Below are 21669 nucleotides of genomic sequence, written 5' to 3'. Positions count from 1 at the left end.
TGTCCTGTGTCATCCTCTCCCCGAGGGTGGGCAGGCCCCACTGACTCCTCCTAACCAGCAGACGGAGGTAGAAGTGACGGGAAGCCACTTCCTAGGTCAGGGTGTAAAAGACTGACTTCCATTGAGCTGGTCTCTCTCTCTCTTGGCTCACTCACTTGTATGAAGTGAAGGCTATGATGAACCTGGGCGGCAAGAAACGGCCTCCAGCCAACAGCCTGGGAGGAAGTGGGTCTTCAGTCCAAAAGCCCCTGGGAAACTAAGTCCTGTCACACGGGTGAGCGTGGAAATAGACCCTTCCCCAGTCAGGCCTGAGATGTTTGTAGCCTGGACCCAGGGAGAGAAGCAGCTAAACTGCATGGATTCCAGACCCCCAGATCCCATAAGACCATAAATGCTGTTATCTCAAACTGTTACTCCTGTCCCTACATTTTGGGACAATTTGTTATGCAGAAATAGACAACTGGCACAACCCCTAAAAAGTATAACGGTGAGTTTTGTTCACTCTTTCGGTGCTAGCCCTTCAGGAATCGTTGGCACACTGCCCAATTAGTCCCAGTGATGCTACGGGAGCCAAAATCAGGAGGCCTAACACTCTGATCCTGTGATAAAATGGAGCGGGGGACTTCCCACACTTCAGCCCATCGCGAGGCACCGTTGTGATGTCTGCCACACTCACATATTGTTTTCTTGCACTACTGTTCACTGATGTCATTCTTTAATCAACTCATCTTTTTTACTTATAAAATTTACTCAACAGGAAATCACTCTGGCAAATAGAAAACCAAATGCACTTGCTATATAGAGAAAGCAAACTGAATCCAATGAAAAGAGAACATTAAATTCAAAGTGTCACGGTTCTCAACACCACCTGTGTTAGAATCACTCGTGTCAACAAGAGGGGTGCCCTGGCCCCACTGCAGAAATTCTCCTTCAACTGAACTGGGGTTGAGCCCTTGCATCCGGACCTTGAGACATCCTGGAATACACGCTTGTGGCTCATGGGCTCTGGAGAGGGCCTGGATGCCATCAACCCAGCTTGGCTCACATGGGCACCTCCTCCAGCATGCTGCTGACAGGGAGGACCCAGTCGACACTCCAAGGCCAGTTCTCTGTATTGCTGGTGTACAGGTCAACTCCTGACACACAGAGGATGCTAACATGTCTACAGTGAGAAAACAGAGGAGGTGTTATCCTGGATCCCAGGGGATGGGCAAGATCTGACCACCGTCCAGGGGAGAAGTGATATTCCAGTGGGGCCCCAGGGCAGAGGGGGCGAGCTTCCTCCAGCCAGCCCTCACTGTCCCATCAACAGTTTCTCCCGTTAAGCCCTGGTTTGGTTCCAGGCCACCAAGAAAAGCAAAAATTCCCTCTGTAATTGATAGATAATTTCATACTCAAATTGGAAATGCTTAAAAGAGACATCACGAGAATCAAGGGGTGGGAGACATGTGATATTTACCACGAACATGACAACAACAAATAAAATATTAAGACAACAAATGTTGATCATCGTGAAACATAAATCCATGATCCCTTGCCACAGTAGGGGGCAGGCTTAGAGTGTTTCGCTTCGAATTTACCAAGTACTTTCTGAGCAGCCATATAGTCAGGATGCTATGGTGGAAAGTGAGAACTAATGTCCATTCATCCATTCATGCCGTAAACACTTAATACTCTCTGCCAGGCACTGGGGCACAGTCAAGTTTACAATGGACAGAGGCTGAGAGAGCAAATAACTCTATGCCAAGCAGTGGTAAGTGCTATGAAGAAAAACGTTAATAATGCAGGGGGTGTAGGTACTATTTTATTCAGCCTTTTGACAAGCTGATATTTGACCCCAACTTTGGATCACTTAGAGGGATTATCTCATTTAATTCAAACCTCAAAGAACTCTCTTGCGGGCATCACCCCATGTAAGGACAGGACATGAAGAATGAAAAAGTGAGACTCATCAGCCCCATGCTTACCAGTCCTGATGACGTGGGCACATTATCTATCTCACTTGTGCCTTAGTTTTCTGATCTCTAAAATGGAATCAGGAATATCCACCTTGGGCCTGTTATTCCTGTAAACCACTGGGGGATGTATTTGGTACATAAAAAGTGCTCAATAAATGTTGCCCATTGAAGGCAAGAGTGGAAATGCCACTCTCACTTTTAGGGACTTCATCATCTGATGGAGAAGCCAAATGACACACCAGTGCAACCAGGCGATGAACATATCCATGGATGTGCCATGCTGATTCACACCACCAGTCCCTTCTCATGACAGACCCATCTTCCCAACCAACTCCGACTCATCCTTCAAAACCCAAGTCAAATGATTCCTCTCTTAAAACTTCCAGAACAATCTCAGCAGTTAATTAACCCACCAATGTGCCATCATTACACCTGATTCTACGTAATTCTCTTATTTGTTAATTTGGTCATTCAACAGATTTGTATCAAGAGCCTTCCCTGTGCCAGACCCTCCTCACTTAATCCTGCAATTACATGGTTTCTGTGTCTCTGTGTGTCCTCCATTGGAAGACAAACTTCTGTCCAGTGGCAGGGAAAAAAAAACCAACTGGATAAAATTCCATAGAACAAATGAATTAATAAGCAAACAAAAGGGCCCATCACTTCAAGGCAAACAGATGATGGAGGAAAAGACGAAGCAGTGACGGATTTATTTCCTTGGGCTCCAAAATCACTATGGACAATGACTGCAGCCATGAAATTGAAAGAAACTTGCTCCTTGGAAGGAAAGCTATGACAAAACTAGACAGAGTATTAAAAGGCAAAGAATTCACTTTGCCAACAAAGGCTGGGTTAGTCAAAGCTATGGTTTTTTTAGCAGTCATGTATGGATGTGAGAGTTGAACCATAAAGAAGGCTGAGCAAGGAAGAATTGATGCCTTTGAATTATGGTGTTGGAGAGGCCCTTGGACAGCAAGGAGACCAAACCAAACCAGTCAGTCCTAAAGGAAATGAGTCCTGAATATTCATTGGAAGGACTGATGCTGAAGCTCCAATATTCTGGCCACCTGATACGAGGACCTGATTCACTGGAAAGACTCTGATGCTGGCAAAAACTGAAGGCAAGGGGAGAAGGGGCGACAGAAGACAAGACTGTTGGATGGCATCACCGACTCAATGGACATGAACCCGAGCAAACTCTGGGAGATAGCAAAGGACAGGGAAGGCTGGCGTGCTGCAGTCCACAAGGTCGCGAAGAGTCAGACACGACTTAGCAACTGAACAGCAAAGCAAAAGACAACATAAGAAAAGATGACAAAATGGGTGGTCCAGAGGGGAAGAGGATCAGAGGACCTCAGAAGCTAAAAATAAACACAAAAAAACTAGAACTGAAGAAGGCACTGCGGGCTTTAGAATGAGCTGGAGTTTCAAGGATGGGGATGATCTGGGAGGGTGGGCACGGAGGAGGAGACACATACTCATGAAGGACACAAGCCAAGCTCTTCAGAGGCAGGATCTCAGAGAGAGAGGCACTTGTATCTTATACTCTCTTCAGTTGTATAATACTTAATTTCTTTTAAAAATAGATTCTTACATTATTTGCGTCATTTAGGAAAAAAATTGAAAGCAGATCTTCTGAAAGACAAAAAGCAGAGAAGCAAGGCAATGCAAGTTGGAGGCCATGTGCACAGGGGAGGGGCTGGCCTCTGGTCCACGGGCCAAGAGTGAGGGGCCAGGCAAGGCCAGAGTCACATCCTGCTGCAGCATCGGCCAGATCTTTCTAAAACAAAGTGAACAGCACATAAAAAATAAACAACACAGACCTACTGTATAGGACAGGGAACCATATTCGATATCTTGTAATAACCTATAATGGAAAAGAATCTGAAAGAAGAAAATATACAATTGAATCACTTTGCTGTATACCTGAAACTAGCACAGCATTCACACTGGGACCACAGCCTGGTCTAACTCAATGAAACCAAGCCATGCCTGCGGGGCAACCCAAGAGGGCGGGTCATGGTGGAGAGGTCTGACAGAACGTGGTCCACTGGAGAAGGGAATGGCAAACCACTTCAGTATTCTTGCCTTGAGAACCCCATGAACAGTAGGAAAAGGCAAAATGATAGGATACCAAAAGAGGAACTCCCCAGGTCAGTAGCCCAATATGCTACTGGAGATCAGTGGAGAAATAACTCCAGAAAGAAGGGAGGGATGGAGCCAAAGCAAAAACAATACCCAGCTGTGGATGTGACTGGTGATAGAAGCAAGATCCGATGCTGTAAAGAGCAATTTTGCATAGGAACCTGGAATGTTAGGTCCATGAATCCAGGCAAATTGGAAGTGGTCAAACAACAGATGACAAGGGTGAACGTCGACATTCTAGGAATCAGTGAACTAAAATGGATTGGAATGGGTGAATTTAACTCAGATGACCATTATATCTACTACTGCGGGCAGGAATCCCTCAGAAGAAATGGAGTAGCCATCATGGTCAACAAAAGAGTCCGAAATGCAGTACTTGGATGCAATCTCGAAAATGACAGAATGATCTCTGTTCGTCTCCAAGGCAAACCATTCAATATCACAGTTATCCAAGTCTATGCCCCAACCAGTAATGCGGAAGAAACTGAAGTTGAACAGTTCTATGAAGACCTATAAGACCTTTTACGACTAACACCCAAAAAAGACGTCCTTTTCATTATAGGGGACTGGAATGCAAAAGTAGGAAGTCAAGAAACACCTGGACTAACAGGCAAATTTGGCCTTGGAATGCAGAATGAAGCAGGGCAAAGACTAATAGAGTTTTGCAAAGAAAATGCACTGGTCATAGCAAACACCCTCTTCCAACAACACAAGAGAAGACTCTACACATGGACATCACCAGATGGTCAACACCGAAATCAGATTGATTCTATTCTTTGCAGCCAAAGATGGAGAAGCTCTACACAGTCAACAAAAACAAGACCGGGAGTTGACCATGGCTAGATCATGAACTCCTTATTGCCAAATTCAGACTCAAATTGAAGAAAGTAGGGAAAACCGCTAGACCATTCAGGTATGACCTCAATCAAATCCCTTTTGATTATACAGTGGAAGTGAGTAATAGATTTAAGGGTCTAGATCTGATAGATAGAGTGCCTGACGAACTATGGAATGAAGTTGGTGACATTGTATAGGAGACAGGGATCAAGACCATCCCCATGGAAAAGAAATGCAAAAAAGCAAAATGGCAGTCTGGGGAGGCCTTACAAATAGCTGTGAAAAGAAGAGAGGCAAAAAGCAAAGGAGAAAAGGAAAGATATAAGCATCTGAATGTAGAGTTCCAAAGAATAGCAAAAAGAGATAAGAAAGCCTTCTTCAGCAATCAATGCGAAGAAATAGAGGAAAACAACAGAATGGGAAAGACTAGAGATCTCTTCAAAAAAATTAGAGATAACAAGGGAACATTTCATGCAAAGATGGGCTCGATAAAGGACAGAAATGCTATGGACCTAACAGAAGCAGAAGATATTAAGAAGAGGTGGCAAGAATACACGAAAGAACTGTACAAAAAAGATCTTCACGACCCAGAGAATCATGATGATGTGATCACTCACCTAGAGCCAGACATCCTGGGATGTGAAGTCAACTGGGCCTTAGAAAGCATCACTATGAACAAAGCTAGTGGAGGTGATAGAATTCCAGTTGAGCTGTTTCAAATCCTGAAAGATGATGCTGTGAAAGTGCTGCACTCAATATGCCAGCAAATTTGGAAAACTCAGCAGTGGCCACAGGACTGGAAAAGGTCAGTTTCCATTCCAATTCCAAAGAAAGACAATGCCAAAGAATGTTCAAACTACCGCACAATTGCACTCATCTCACATGCTAGTAAAGTAATGCTCAAAATTCTCCAAGCCAGACTTCAGCAATATGTGAACCGTGAACTCTCTGATGTTCAAGCTGGTTTTAGAAAAGACAGAGGAACCAGAGATCAAATTGCCAACATCCACTGGATCATGGAAAAAGCAAGAGAGTTCCAGAAAAACATCTATTTCTGCTTTATTGACTATGCCAAAGCCTTTGACTGTGTGGATCACAATAAACTGTGGAAAATTCTGAAAGAGATGGGAATACCAGACCACCTAACCTTCTCTTGAGAAATCTGTATGCAGTTCAGGAAGCAACAGTTAGAACTGGACATGGAACAACAGACTGGTTGCAAATAGGAAAAGGAGTACATCAAGGCTGTATATTGTCACCCTGTTTATTTAACTTCTATACAGAGTACACCATGAGAAACGCTGGGCTGGAGGAAGCACAAGCTGGAATCAAGATTGCCGGGAAAAATATCAATAACCTCAGAGATGCAGATGACACCACTCTTATGGCAGAAAGTGAAGAGGAGCTAAAAAGCCTCTTGATGAAAGTGAAAGAGGAGAGCGAAAACGTTGGCTTAAAGCTCAACATTGAGAAAACGAAGATCATGGCATCTGGTCCCATCACTTCATAGGAAACAGATGGGGAAACAGTAGAAACAGTGTCAGACTTTATTTTTTTCGGCTCCAAAATCACTGCAGATGGTGATTGCAGCCATGAAATTAAAAGACGCTTACTCCTTGGAAGAAAAGTTATGACCAACCTAGATAGCATATTCAAAAGCAGAGACATTACTTTGCCGACTAAGGTCTGCCTAGTCAAGGCTATGGTTTTTCCTGTGGTCATGTATGGATGTGAGAGTTGGACTGTGAAGAAGGCTGAGCGCCGAAGAATTGATGCTTTTGAGCTGTGGTGTTGGAGAAGACTCTTGAGGGTCCCTTGGACTGCAAGGAGATCCAACCAGTCCATTCTGAAAGAGATCAACCCTGGGATTTCTTTGGAAGGACTGATGCTAAAGCTGAAGCTCCAGTACTTTGGCCACCTCATGCGAAGAGTTGACTCATTGGAGAAGATTCTGATGCTGGGAGAGATTGGGGGCAGGAGGATAAGGGGACGACAGAGGATGAGATGGCTTGATGGCATCACAGACTCAATGGACATGAGTTTGAGTGAACTCCGGGAGATGGTGATGGACAGGGAGGCCTGATGTGCTGCGACTCCTGGGGTCGCAAAGAGTCGGACACGACTGAGTGACTGAACTGAACTGAACACAGCATTCACTGTAAGTCAAATCTACTTCAGTGGGCGGGGGCGGGTGGAGGGGGAGGGAAGAATCTAAAAGATCTGTTGGCTTCCCTGTTGGTTCAGTGGTAAAGGATCCGCCTGCCAGTGTAGGAGACACGGGTTCAACCCCTGTTCCAGGAAGATCCCACACGCTATAGGATAACTAAGCCCATGCACCCCAACTCCTGAGCCTTGCTTCTCTGGAGCCCGGGAGAGGCAACTGCTGAAGCCTTCACACCAGAGAGTCGTGCTCCACAGCAAGAGGAGCCACTGCAATGAGAAGCCCGCTCGTCGCAACTAGAGAGCAGCCTTCACAGCAACAAAGACCCAGCACAGGCCAAATAAATAAATATCGATCTGTCTGTACAGAGACCCTGGGAGCCACAGCTGGCTGGGAGCCTCACTGTAACAGGGGGAGGCGGGGATTCACACCGGGGGCACATGCTCTCATGCCGGCAGAGACGATGACACTCTGGACAGCAAAAGGTTAAAAAAAAAAAAGAAAAACGAAGAAAAACGAAAGCTACTTTCCTAGGAAAGAAATAAAAATCTAAGTGAACACAAGGCTCTTCTGACTTTATCAAAAATCTTGTGGCAAAGTCCAATCTCAAATGCCTGGCTGACTGCGTCAGTCACATCTCAAACCACGGCCACCCACCTAGGTGTGGATGAGGCCAGCAGGTTCTGGGATCAGGGGAACACCACTTGAACCTTTTTCCTCAGAAACAAGAGCAGCAGTATTTCTGTCTACCCAACAGGTAGGGAGGCTCAGGAACCCCAGGGTCAGTTCCAAGACGATACCTGTCCCTCAGGAAGAGGTCAAAAGAACAGGTCATGGCAGCAAACTGTTTGGCTTGGTTTCCCAGAAAAGACAGTAACAAGAGATCTAGGCACAGTCTGCTCTAGAGCCTGCAAACCGGCTGACCAGGGAACCCACCTTCATGACACACACAGTAAGAACAGCATCTATTTCCACTGGAAGGTTATATAAATCCACTTCAAGGACACTGGGCTTCCCTGGTGGCTCAGACAGGAAAGAATCCACCTGCAATGCAGGAGATGTAGGTTTGATCCCTGGGTCAGGGAGATCCACTGGAGAAGAAAATGGCAACCCACTCCAGTATTCTTGCCTGGAGAAATCCATGGACAGAGGAGCCTGGTGGGCTACAGTTCATGGGGGTCACAAAGAGTCGGACAGGACTGAGCGATGAACACTTTCACTTTTCAAGGAGATGGGTAACGCTCCCAGAACAAACTGTATGGTCCCTCTGAGGCTCTGATGCCACTCAATCAAAACTGAGCCATCACTGAACCTCACTTCGTATCATCAGCCCCAAGTTTATGATGAACCAGGAGAAAAAGGAGAAGAGATGAGCCTTTTAAAAAAAATTATAAAAAATAGAAATCTTAAAAAAAAAATTAAGTCATGGGTAATTGGTAGGGAAGGTAGGACTAATCAGAAGGGAGCTCTGTTATCATGAAGAAAGATATTTATTAAATTAAGAAATAAGCACCTATGTTTAGTTAGAGGGTATGTACAAGTATAATCATGTGGTTATTATGTATCCTTGGAAATACAGTGTGTGTTAATTTAGCAGAAATATGGTCAATTAACTCAGAATTTAGTTGGACACGTTATGATCAGTAGAATTGACAAGGCACCACACGGACAGAAGAGGCTGAAGAATCTGCATTCTGAGGATGACATCAAGAATGACATGAGTCAAGGACAGTGGCCCAGCACGAGACAGAGGTCCAACCCGGGGCCAATCTACACAGGAGTCCCACGTGACTTCCTGAGACTCAAGAACCATGCTTCCTGGTAATGACGTTAGACTGAGAAATGTACATGTCAATAAAACACAACGGTTAGGAGCCAAGCAACTCACGACCTTGAGGTTTAGCCCTTGAGAGGTGGGGGTGGAGGCTGGGAGCAGCTTCTGTAGAAGGCAAAAAGTGAGATCAGAGCTAAGTTATTAAATAAAGATGAGTAGCCTTGTTTGCACCAGTAATTGGTATGGGTCATGAGCTCAGGATTTCAGTCATCCAACTGAAAATGGCAACCCACTCTAGTATTCTTGCCTGGAGAATTCCATGGACAGGGGAGCCTGGTGGGCCACAGTCCATGGGTTCGCAAAGAGACACGACTGAGCAGCCAATCTTGCTGCAAATGTAATTTCAAAGTTCTGCAGCCGTAAGCCTTGAGTTAGCCAGGCTCTGTCCACCCAAACCCTAAACCCAAGCCCCTCAGGGCTCCCCTCAGGAACCAAACTACTAATGGTGATGAGTGAACCAGGCATAAACCAGGGGTATAATCCGGGCACCCTTGGGAAGACAGACCTGTGAGTCCAGCATTAACGTCATAGAGCGTGTGACTGCCCATTTGCACACAGACAGAAACAGATGACTGGGCTCAAAGAGGGGCTTTTATTCCCTGGCACTGAGCTGTTTAAAGTGGGTTCTGCAAGCATCTTTCTGGATGATTCTGTGTCAAAAACTAATATTTCTGAGCTAAGCTTCTATGTGAGACATATTTTTAGTAGCCTCTCTTAAATGGCACTTTTAAAAATAATCTCCTTCAAGACGGTAGACGATTAGAACACGGATGTCCAAGCGCCGAATTAAAAAGCTTCTTATAATTTGGAACACGCTGTTTAGAGCTGCCGTGGGACCATAGACAATTTAGTACTTGATCATTAGATATTCGGCAAGTGCCACCCAGCTGAAAAATATATTTCTTATTAAGCTTCAGGACTTAAATAGCATCAGCTCTCAAATGAGATCACTCCCTCGGAAGGTTTTAAAGATACCAAGAAAGTCCCAAGAAGCATTTTATTTCAAAGTGAACCTTATTACAAAACTTGGGATGAGTTTCTTCCATCTATCTCACACCTGAATTTTAAATCCCTCGTCTTTCTCTCTCATCAGCTCCATCATTCCAATAATGGAGGGAAGGGGTCCCATGGAAACACTGAGCAGCTTACAGCGAGAATTAACAGGAAGTCTCTGCCATCCGACAGCCTCCAGGATGGCACCTTTCTGGATAATCAAACACTGCGGTTAATAGAGAGTTTCCATAGCTACCGCAGGTGCGTGGGCAGACTCACACAGCACCTGCTCCCTGAGTGTGCACGCCAGCCTCCAAGAAGAGGAAAGTGAACACAGCCCCTGTCACCAGGCAGCTATCCATCCTCAGATTTAAAAAGGAAAATTCAACGCCAGGTGAAAATACAGAGTGACAGATGCTGACCCACAAAGTGTCACTGGAACAGATCAGGGGCTTAGCCAGGTGGTCGGGAGGGGTGCGGGCTAGAGGGGAGGGTCTGTGCAGGCTTTCGTAGAAGGTGGTTCTACTGTAAGGTGCTTTGGGGGACCTGAAATGGAAAGGGTTTAAAATGTTTGAAGGCAGTTGCAATGAATAGCATCATCATTACACTGTAGAGCAATGGATGTGTTTATGAAACTAGAGATAATGGGAAGGGAAGGGGGAGCCGAGAGACAGACAGAACATGACAGCCTCGGAGAGAGAGACTCAGCACTGGGGAGACACAGTCAGTCAGTCAGACGGGGGCAGAGAGACCAACACACACACAGTGGGTGAAAGAGAGAGAGAGGGAAAGGCAGGCAGAGAAAGACCAAGACAGAAAGGAACGGAGAGTGAGAAACAAGGAGAAGCAGGGAGAAAGTGAGCGACAGAGAGACAGAACAAGAGACTGAAAAGCAGAGGGATGGACCTCCCTGGGGTCCAGAACAAGAGATTGAAAAGCAGAGGGATGGACCTCCCTGGGGTCCAGCGGTCAAGAATCTGTTTGGCAGTGCTGGGGATGCAGGTTCGACCGCTGGATGGTGAACTAAGATCCCAAATGCCACAGAGCAACTAAGCCCGAACGCCACAATGAAAGATCCCGCAACACAATGAAGACCCTGCATGCCGCAACTAAGACCCAACGCAGCCAAATAAATAAATGAGAGGGTGAAAAACAGAGTACAGAGAATCTAAGAGCCCTGCACAGCCCCCTCTCTGGGAGCCTGTGTGGATGAGGTTCAACGTGCCCGGGGACACACAGGAGTTCAGATGACTGAGAGCCAGGCCAATGGGGGTGGCGGGTGGGGAGGGCAGTGGAACCCAAGGCTAAATGCCCAGCTGGTCAGTCACCTCCGGGGGGCAGGTCCAGGGCACCCCACAGTCACGCAATGCCACCTCCCCCTCCAGGCTCTGTGGATCCCGGGCTGGGGCAGCTTCATGGGACAGCCCAGGCTGTCAGGGTCTCCCTGCAGCATGTGTGGGTAACGAATGTGATATGTAACTCGGCCCTAAGTTTCCTAAAAGCATCCCTTGGAAAGCATCTTAGAAAAGATGGTCCTTGGGGAAATAAATGTGTAACAGGCGTGCCAGGTCTACGCTTCACAGACAGCCCTGGTGGAAAGTGCTAGAGAGAGAGGCCTCTTGACCATCCCTGTTTGAGATGATTTATCACAATTCCCCTTCTTTTTCATATGTACCACCTAGTGACAGACTATTTTCTTGGGCTCCAAAGTCACTGCAGATGGTGACTGCTGCCACTAAATTAAATTAAAAGACGCTTGCTCCTTGGAAGAAAAGCTATGACCAACCTAGACAGCATATTAAAAAGCAGAGACATCACTTGGTCGACAAAGGTCCACAGAGTTGAAGCTATGGTTTTTCCAGTAGTCATGTACAGATGTGAGAACTGAACCATAAAGAAGGCTGAGCGCCCAAGAATTGATCCTTTCGAACTGTGGTGCTGGAGAAGACTCTCGAGAGTTCCTCAGATTGCAAGGAGATCAAACCTATCAATTCTAAAGGAAATCAACCCTGAATATTCATTGGAAGGACTGATGCTGAAGTTGAATCTCCAGTCCTTCAGCCAACAGAGGTGAAGAACTGACTCACTGGAAAAGACCCTAATGCTGGGAAAGATTGAAGGCAGGAGGAGAATGGGATGACAGAGGATGAGATGGTTGCATGGCATCACCGACTCAGTGGACATGAGTTTCAGCAAGCTTCGGGAGATGGTGAAGGACGGGGAAGCCTGGTGTGCTGCAGTCCAAGGGGTCACCAAGAGTTGGACACAACTTAGCAACTGAACAACCACCACCACCTATAATGTATCCTTTGAATCACTATTCTACTCTCAGGAAACTATTCTGCTCTCAGAAAACTCCACCTTCTCTAGATTACAAACTCCAAAGAGTATAGTCTGATGTCAAGATGAAGTGATCAGTTAAGTGAAAAGCAACAACAACAATAATCTGCTTTGATGTAAAAAAAGCAAGATGAGGAGATGAGGCAGTGGAAGATGCAGGCTGCGGGCAGGGAGTGGAATGCTTGAGAATTCCACCACAGAGGGATGGGAACCTTTAAAATCCCCAGCAGGGTTGTGCCTGGAGGACAAAAGACATTAAATCCTTCTTGAAATGAAAAAGGAACGGAAACAGGAGAGTAAGCAGTGTGTGCTGAAGAACGACGTGGTCCTGGATTTGCAATCTGGTGCAAGCACAGGCTGTGTGCCTCGAGGTGAGCCCTAAAACTTCTCTGTGCCTCAGTTTGCTAAGCTGAAAAATGGACCTAATGAATATACTGTACTAGGAGAAAGGCTAAAAGTGCACGCCACCACCAAGCATGTAGTAAATGGCTCTCATCAAACAGACAAGGGAGGGAACAGGCGACAGGAGAACAAGCCGACAGGGACGATGCTTCGAGTCCAGGAAGGGATGCTACAAACCTCAAGCCGTACCAGGCGGAGCCATCTTTTCTGCTTAAACGCAGGCGATCAACTTAAACAGCACATGGGATGGGGAAACAGAGACCCACAGAGGCAGCAGGAAAGGGAGCAATCCAAGTGCTGTCACATAAAGTGAGACCAAATCTTCATCCCTGGTGGGAACAAACTTGCACTTCATGAGCCTCTCTCCATGTGCTCTGACTATAAGTGACCGCCACAGCCTGCCGTCTTACAAGACTCTGTCTCCATTTACTCAAAACAGGAGCTGTTCTCCCAGAGAATTTTCAGGGCGGTAATCAAATCCTGCTGAAAGATTTAAAAAACAAACAAACAAAAACGCCAGCATTCATTCACACCTTATACCAGAGGTGGGGAGACAATACTGAGAAGAGAGTCCTAAAAATACTTACATTCAAAAAAAGAAAAGAAAACGAAAAAATTCAATCCTTAATCCCAAACTCCTCCTTAAAATAAACAACTTAAATTAAAAGTCTATAATATCATAAAAAATATCACTGAGAAGACACTGTGTCTTTGCACCTATCTCTAAAAAAATCAATTACCATTTGGACTTCCCTGGCGGTCCAGTGGTTAAGACTTCTGACTCACTGCAGGGGTCACAGGTTCAGTCCCGGGTCGGGGAAGATCCCGCAGGCCACCAGGTGCAAGCAAAAGAAAAATTATTATTTGCTCCATGGAATCGTCCTCTGCTCTACAACAATGAAGTTCTCACCTAGCAAACACTTAACGGAGCACCTACTCTGTGTCAGGCACAGCCCTGGGCATGGAGATTCAGAGAGGAAAACAGGGCCACCCCACTCAGCCCCAGTGCCCACCAACAATTGCCTTTACCAGCAGCATCTGGTGGAATCCCAAGCCACCTGATAGAAGAGGAAACCAGGGCTTCCAAGCACAGGCAGGCCCCGCTCTGCCCTTGAGGCCCTTGAATACTCTGGTGTCTGGGAGGAAGTCTAATCTGAGGGCAGTAGAGAGTGGCAATGGGTGGAGCCTCCCCCAACAGAGGCCCCTCAGGACGGGCGGGGAGCCTGCAGGCTTGCTAAGTCACTTCAGTGGTGTCTGACTCTTTGCGACCCAACGGACCACAGCCTCGGTAGGCTCCTCTGTCTGGGGATTCTCCAGGCAAAAATACTGGAATGCGTTCCCACACCCTCCTCCAGGGGATCTTCCCAACCCAGGGATAGAACTCATGTCTCTTATGTTTCCTGCATTGACAGGCGGGTTCTCTGCTGCCAGCACCACCCGGGAAGGAAGAGTGGGCTCTGGAACCGATACTGAGCTCACGGCTGCCTCCCTCCTCTGTCCAGGCTGCCTGACTCTAGGCAGATGACCAGAGCAGGCCTGAGGCAACAACAACAAAGTCAAGGGGCTTCCCTGGGGCCAGTGTCAGAAAGGCCAGCTCTTCCCAACAGCCTGCAGGACCACTTACTCCCTCCTGACTGCTGGCCATCACAGCGTGCCTGCCGGAAAGTCTCTGATGACAGTTTGAGCTGCCTCTGGGTAAAGGATGTCACTGCCCTCACGAGCATCCAGACTGGAGGCCAAAGCGAGTGCGGCACGAGGAGAGAAGATGGGCCACTCATCCAGGGTCCAGGGAAACCCGGACCCCACCACTTGCTACTCAACATTCACTCACTCATTCTGTAAGTCAACCTAGTCATTAACCACCTGCTGTGTGAGTCACTGGAATTTAAAGGGAGCAGAAAAAGACAGGGCACTTACCCTCGAAGAGGTGGTGGTGCCTCGAGACACTGATTAGTGAGGGATAAACATAAAATTATAGTCAGAGAAGAACAGAGAGATACATACAAACATCATACTCCACAAGGAAAATCTGCCCTTGTCTGGTCTCCTGAGGAGGTGATTCTGAGGGTGAGTGGCCTGGGCCCAGAGCCTTATTCCAGGCAGAAGGGATGGGAGCAAAGGCCCCACAGAGGGAGAAAGCAAAGGACCTGGAGCTGAAGAAGCCCGATGGGCTGGGGGCCCAGCCCCGTGCTGGAGCTTAATGATTAAGTCCAGCGAGGCCTGAATCCTCTGCATCTCAGCTGCCACACTTACTCAAGAGGAGGCTAATTTCATTCGACTCACAGGCTTGTCTTCAAATGAGAGGGGACATCTCTGGCAGTCCAGTGGCTAGGACTTTGCCTTCCAGTGCAGGGGGTTCACTGGCCTGGTCAGGGAGCTAAGATCCCACATGCCTCCCAGCCAAAAAACCAAAACAAAACAGAAGTGATACTGCAACAAATTCAATAATGACTTAAAAAAAAAAAAATCAAATGAGATAACGAAGGCAGAGACCCATGTGTGCCCAACACATTGTTGGAACTCTGACAACTGGGAGCTCCTGACAGATAACTGGCGCTCAGAAAGAGTTTTCCTGCAACAGGTGGAGGAGGACAAAAAAAGGTCCTCCCTTCTGACGGAGGACAGAAAGGAGATCCAGTGCCCAGAACCTTGGAAGATGAGAACTCTGGATCCACACCCAGCAAAGCAAGCTCCGTGAGCTGCCAGACAACCTTCCGGTCTAAGTGTGGGATTTCACAAGGATGTTATGTCAATTCTGTTCTAAAGATAAAAGCACAAAACAACCGTATATCCATCAATAGGGCCTGGTTAGACGAACTATGGTATTGCCAATTCAAAGGATTACGATGCAGCTCTTTAAAAGAATGACGTAGACCTACACGCAAAGTATCGACAAAATAAAGTGACCTCTAACGTGTCTAGTTAGAAGGAAGAAAAGTAATATACACAGCAGTGAATACAGCAGGCGACTAGTGTTAAACATGTAGGTATGTGCACGCGGCTTCCTCAAGCCATGCTCAGCTCTGGAAAGACAAACCCAAGATTGGTCACTGTCATTGCCGCTGGGACAGAAAATAGATTTCTTTTTCACTGAATATACCCTTTTATGCTACTTGGCTGCTTAGCATGTGTGTAACAAGGTTTGTCAAGAGTCCAAATTTTGATAATTTTCAATTGTTTTGTTTTTTTTTTTAAATCCAGTCTTTGACGGCACACAAACCCAGATCTGTCACAGCTCACTACAATTCAAAAAACTAAGAAAATTACGAGACAAGAAGAAGTTTTAACACTGATATTTGTTGGTATAAATGAATTATTGATAACAGAGGCTGACAATGATATTTGTTTCAATTATGCTTGATTGCTCGATTTGTTTTCTTGATTTTTATAGCTATCTTCTGAAATGTCTAGAGATGAAATAATGCCTAATATTTGATTCAAAACAATACAGAAGGGGAAAGCAGGTGTTGGGAACCTGAAATGAGACTGACTGTGACTGACAACAGTTCAATCAAACCATGGTCACATCAGTGTATCACACACCCACCGACCACTGGGTGTTATTAACATCTGACATCATAAGAAAGTCTTAGAGCAAAGAAAAAGCTGTTATAAACGTGCACAAAAGGACAAGATGCTTTTAGCAATGTGGTTTGCAGTAGCAAAATAATGGAAACAACCCCAATGTTTATGAACGCAAAACCAGATTTAAACTAGTGCAGCATTTTGTTCAACAGAGAATTACAGAACTAGCAAAGTGAACAAACTCAGTGGGGAGTTCTCAGCCAGGGGTGATTCTGGCCCTGAGCGGACATCTGACAATGTCTGGGGATGAGTTTGGCTGCCATGACTGGGGTGGCAGTGGGGGTGCTACTAGACTCTAGTGAGTAGAATTGGGGATGCTGCTACACAGGACGGCCCCTGACAAAGAAGGAAATGGCTCAAAGTATCAAGAGGGCTGCAGTTTAAAATCCCTCTATTACAGTGGCTCCCAACCTTTAGACACCAGGGACTGGTTTCATGCAAGATAATTTTCCGATGGGCCGTGGAGGGGAGTGTGGTTTGGGGATGATTCTTGTAAGGAGCATACAACCTAGATCCCTCTTGTGTGCAGCTCACAGTAGGGTTCCTACTCCTGAGAATCTAATTCCACCACTGATCTGACAGGAGGCGGAGCTCAGCTGCTAACATGAGTGATGGGGAGTGGCTGTAAACACAGATGAAGCTTCACTCACTTGCCCACCAACCACCTGGGTGGTTGGTACCTGGATGGGGGTACCATCTGGGTGGGGGTACCTGGACGCTCTCCCTTTCAGTCTCTGTACTTTTCCATGCCCTCGACATTGATGTAACAGAAGGGCTGCGGGCAGCAGAGGCGGTGGGCAGAAGGGCAAGGCTGGGGCACTCACCGGCCCCCGCAGGTCGATGAGCTCCTGCCGCATCTGGGAGACGAGGGCTTCCTTGGCCACCAGGGCCCGGTGCAGGCGCTCATTGAACTCGATCAGCTCCCCGTGCATCTCCGCCACCTGCAACACACAAGCACCAGACGGTGAGGCTCGGGGGCAGACCCCCCCCCGCCCCGACGGCCCATCCCGCCTTCTCTGAGGCCACCACTGGTCAGCTGGCACCGAGAGGTTGTTGAGCTGGGAACAATGAATGCTGCGTCCTTATGGATCAGCTACGCAAATCCACCCGTTTAAGCTGAATATGTTTTTGATTTGGTGGAACTGAACACTATAGTATCAATGGTCCCAGTTTATAGTCCAGAATATGACTGTATCAGGTCATTTTTGGACCTGAGGCTTTTATTCTTAGGAATTGAACACTTGTCTAGCAAAAGCTTTCTTTCTCATCTGAGTTGTGCCTGTCAAGAATCCCCTGCTAAGGGCAAAAGTAGAATGGCTGACCACTTAAAAAAAAAAAAACAAAACTTATTTGGCTGTAAAATTTACTTTTATTACATTTATTTGGCTGTAACATTTGTTTAGTTGTGGCATGTGGGGTCTTTGTTGGGGTGTGCGGGTTTTCTCTCTAGGTGTGGTGCACAGGCTTAGAGGCCCTGTACCAACTGGGATCCCAGTTCCCTGACCAGGGATTGAACTCACATCCCCTGCACTGGAAGGTAGATTCTTAACCACTGGACCCCCAGGGAAGTCCCTGATGAACCATTTCTGCTCATGGAGGCTTTGGTTTTGAAAACCGAGACAACAGAACCAGAGCCTTGCTGAGGATGGTGATGGTGAGGGACACACCTGAGGCAGCACAGATGCCCTGTGGCCCCTGCTTGCTCTCTGCCAGGAAGACACCTGAGGCAGGTGTTGTTGCTTCTGCCACACAGACGGAGGAACGATGTCAGAGGAGTCTCAGGAGCAGGGTCAAGACCACACAGCTACGGCTGACTCCAGAGTCCTGGCTCTTGATCACTGGGCCTCGTGCCACAATCCTGCCCCTCCACTCCAGCCTGCAGAAAGCCTGCAGATTTATCCACATTTCAATACCCTCGGCTGATCCCAAATAAGAAATGGAGGTTGGGATAAGATAGCCTGTGACTGGTGCACAGAATCAATAACAGATCTTTCTGCGTGTGACATGCAAAGGGAACAAGGATATCCTGCATGGTCAAACTCTGTAAGAGTGATCTTGGGACTTCCCTGGCAGTCCAGTGGTTAAACGACCACACTTCCACTGCAGGGGATACACGTTTGATCCCTGGTCAGAGAACTAAGATTCCACATTCCATGTGATACAGCCAAAAAAAGAAAAATAGGTTTTTTGTTTTTTTTTTAAATGATCTTATTGGGGCCTATAATCAAGTTAAACTAATTTATTTTAAAACATTTTTAGAGAAACATGAGGTATAATCTTGCCATGCTCATCAGAAATCAGGAAAGATGACTCTGGCAAGTACCTTACAGAGAACACCACCCTCACCGAATGCAGAGGTCAAGCAGACCCCAGCCAGCCCCTGTCCCCCTGCCCCTCCCAAGAAATCACCCCTCCTATACCCAAGACTAGCCAGGGACTTACTACATTCAGTATAATGCATAAATAGTATCAAAACATGTATAAGTACTCTAGGTGAAATATAAAACATACTGTTAGAATACAGAAGGGATATAAGGAGAAGTTTTTGGGCAAAAAAGAGATTAACCTAAATCTAGATGCTTCAGAAGGAATAAAGGGAAGCTGTCATTTTATTTTCCTGAATATAATATATATAAAAGGTAAAAGGCACAGGGAGGAAATACAGAAGATACTAACATTAGTCAAGGGATATTTTTTGCTTCCATTCTTTCTACTTTTCCTTACTTTCTTAATAATGAGCATTCTTTCATCTATCAGAGAGAATAACCACTCAGGCTCTTTAAAAGAATTAAAAATTCTTCATGTGCAACTCAAGGAAGAAGCCAGGTGCAATCAGCATGAAATTTATCAGGTTCCCAACTGCAATCCTGATGCTTCTGTTAACGTGCTCGGTGGATCTTCACTCAGATGGCAATCCCTCTGTCTCCCAGGTGCCCTCCCTATTCAAGCCAGTGAGAAATGCAGAGTGAAAATGGCACAACAGAAATGGCCACACAATTAACTAACGGAGCATAAGTCACTGAGCCTTTGACCAACCTCTTGCGTCATACAGACCTAAAGTCAGTATTCCCCAGTTGCCTTATTTTCGTAGGAAAAAGCTTAAGATGACCATCAGGCCTTTCACAAACAAATACAACATCACCAATACATCACTAATAATACCTACTTGATTCCTCCACACACACAGAAATCATAACAAACTCTCCTCGAGCTTCCTTGGGGCTGAGAATCCATTTACCACACAGTAAGCAGGAAACACATACAACTGCCAATTCTGCTGCTAAATACCTGCTAATATGCCCCCACAACATACAAGCTTTAAATACATGTCACCATCATTTCCAAAGCAAAGTAGGGTTTTGCTTTGTGTTTGTGTTTTGTTTGGCAGTGGAAGCCAGGGTGTTAAAACAATTTTCCATAAATGCATAAAGCATTGGAACATCCCAGCTGCAAGTGGTATTTACCATGAACTGTCAAACCCCTGGTTCTATTTTGCAGCCGGAGAGTAACTTGACCACATCAGACAAAGCTTTCATCTCACTAGAGAATGGGGCGGGGGGGAAATCCTGTGGAACCAAGGAGACAAAATTTGACAAACAGTTTCTAGCAGTCATTAAAACAGCAAAGCTCATTGTTACTAAGCTAAGCTCTGAAACCCTAGATTTCTCCATTTCGTATCCCCACAAACAGTTATTGATATAAACAGCTTTCATCTTACATAAACCACACTGAGCTTCCTACTCCTCAAATAACTCTTTCCAAACTATAGCATACCCAGAAATGAATTCGAGATTCAGAGCCAGCCTCAGAAGAGAAATGTGAAATCACAAATGGTTCCCATTATCATCAAAATAAAAGGTACAACCACTGCTTGCTGGAATTTCTATGAGGCTCTGAGGGCACTTAAAGGTTGCATATGACCTTCCTTCCCTATTTCCAACAGCTGCAGGGAATGAGAGAGAAAGAAATGTCCCTCAATTCTTCTCTACCAAGGAGCAAGAGAGATCTTCCCAAAGCAACAGCTGATACTGTCAAAGGCTGTTTAAAATATTCAATGCTTCCCACTGCCCTAAAGATAAAAATCCATCTCCTTGCAGATCTGGCTTCAGCCTCTCTCCCTAACACCATCTCCTGCCCCTTCCTCTCGCGTTTTCTCCCCAAAGTCACTCAACCCAGCGGGGCTTCTACGTTCCATAAACATGCTGAGCTCTGGGAGCTCACCTTATGAACAAAGAGGAGAAAGACACAACCAGCAGAGGAAATGACAGGTGCAAAGGCCCAGAGGATGGCAGGAAAGCAGCCGAAAGAGGTGCTTTGAAAAGGCTCAGACTCTGCTGCAAGGCAAGCCTTGGCTGGCTCACTTAGCGCGTGCTCTTGCGCGAGTCACTTAACTTCTATGACCCCGAGGCCCCACGCTCATGGACTTCCCCGGTGGTCCACTGGTTAAGAATCTGCCTGCTGATGCAGGGGCCAGGGGTTCACTCTCTGGTCTGGAAACAGCCCACATGCTGTGGGACAACTAAGTCAGTGAGCCACAACTACTGAGCCCATATATACCCTAGAGCTTGTGAGCTGCAGCTAGCGACCCACGCACTGCGACTGCCAGAGCCCGCACACTCTACCTAGAGCCCGCGATCCACAAGAGAGGCCACCACAGTGAGAAGTCTGCGGGCGCGATGAAGAGCAGCCCCTGCTCGGGAAGCTAGAGAAAGCCAGTGTGGAGCAATGAAGACCCGGGGCAGCCAAAAACTCAGTTCAGTTCAGTCGCTCAGTCGTGTCAGACTCTTTGCGACCCCATGAACTGCAGCCAAAAATAAACTAATTTAAAAAAAGAAAGAAAACAACACTCATCTCACAGGGCCGCAGTGTGGATGAAATGAGCTGCGGCCCTTAGCAGGCTCAGTACTGTGTCCAAGCGTGGCAAAGGCTCAGTGGATGTGAAGTGGTTAGACATGGAGGGTGATCACGTCAAAGAGACATGAGAAAGGAGGAAAAGGACAAGCAGATTTCTGGAAGCCAAATGGAAAGGCGCCTCATGGGCCGTAACAAGCGGCTCAGAGGGCTGTGGAGAGAGACTCGCTGTCCCCCAGAGCGGGAGCATCACCCAGAGAACTGTTAACCACCCACCAGGCACTGTTCTCAGTGATGAGGCACGGGGAAGTCATGGGGCTCACATCCTAGAAGTCAGACAAACTGGACTAGCACACAGGGAGAGAGGAGGACTTGGAAGGAAGACAAGGTATCAGAAAAGGCCTCGTCCAGAGAAAACACTCAGGAGTCACTTCTCTGATGGGCCTTGACACATGCCAGGCAGCCCCCCATGGCTGATCCATGCCCTAAATCACAGTCAGGCACTCGCTGTGTTCTGGGACCATCAATGCTCAGGGCCTCAAAAGTCAGCCGTGGGGCTTCCC

At 46.7% G+C, this 21669-nt stretch overlaps 1 protein-coding gene across 3 annotated transcripts in view; it reads right to left on the bottom strand.

Moving 5' to 3' along the window:
• The window catches only part of SNX29 (sorting nexin 29), a 605150-nt gene that overhangs the window by 222517 nt on the left and 360964 nt on the right, over nucleotides 1-21669 (bottom strand). For all 3 annotated transcript variants that reach the window (XM_042240185.1, XM_042240184.1, XM_027961912.2), the window contains one exon: nucleotides 17080-17196. In XM_042240185.1, the coding sequence (XP_042096119.1) occupies nucleotides 17080-17196 (117 nt within the window). The remainder of the gene's footprint in view (nucleotides 1-17079; nucleotides 17197-21669) is intronic.

The sequence above is a fragment of the Ovis aries genome, chromosome 24 (genome assembly GCF_016772045.2).
Source record: "Ovis aries strain OAR_USU_Benz2616 breed Rambouillet chromosome 24, ARS-UI_Ramb_v3.0, whole genome shotgun sequence".
NCBI lineage: Eukaryota > Metazoa > Chordata > Mammalia > Artiodactyla > Bovidae > Ovis > Ovis aries.
Note: the sequence above shows the minus strand (reverse complement) of the source record. Positions and strands in the feature narration are given on the sequence as shown.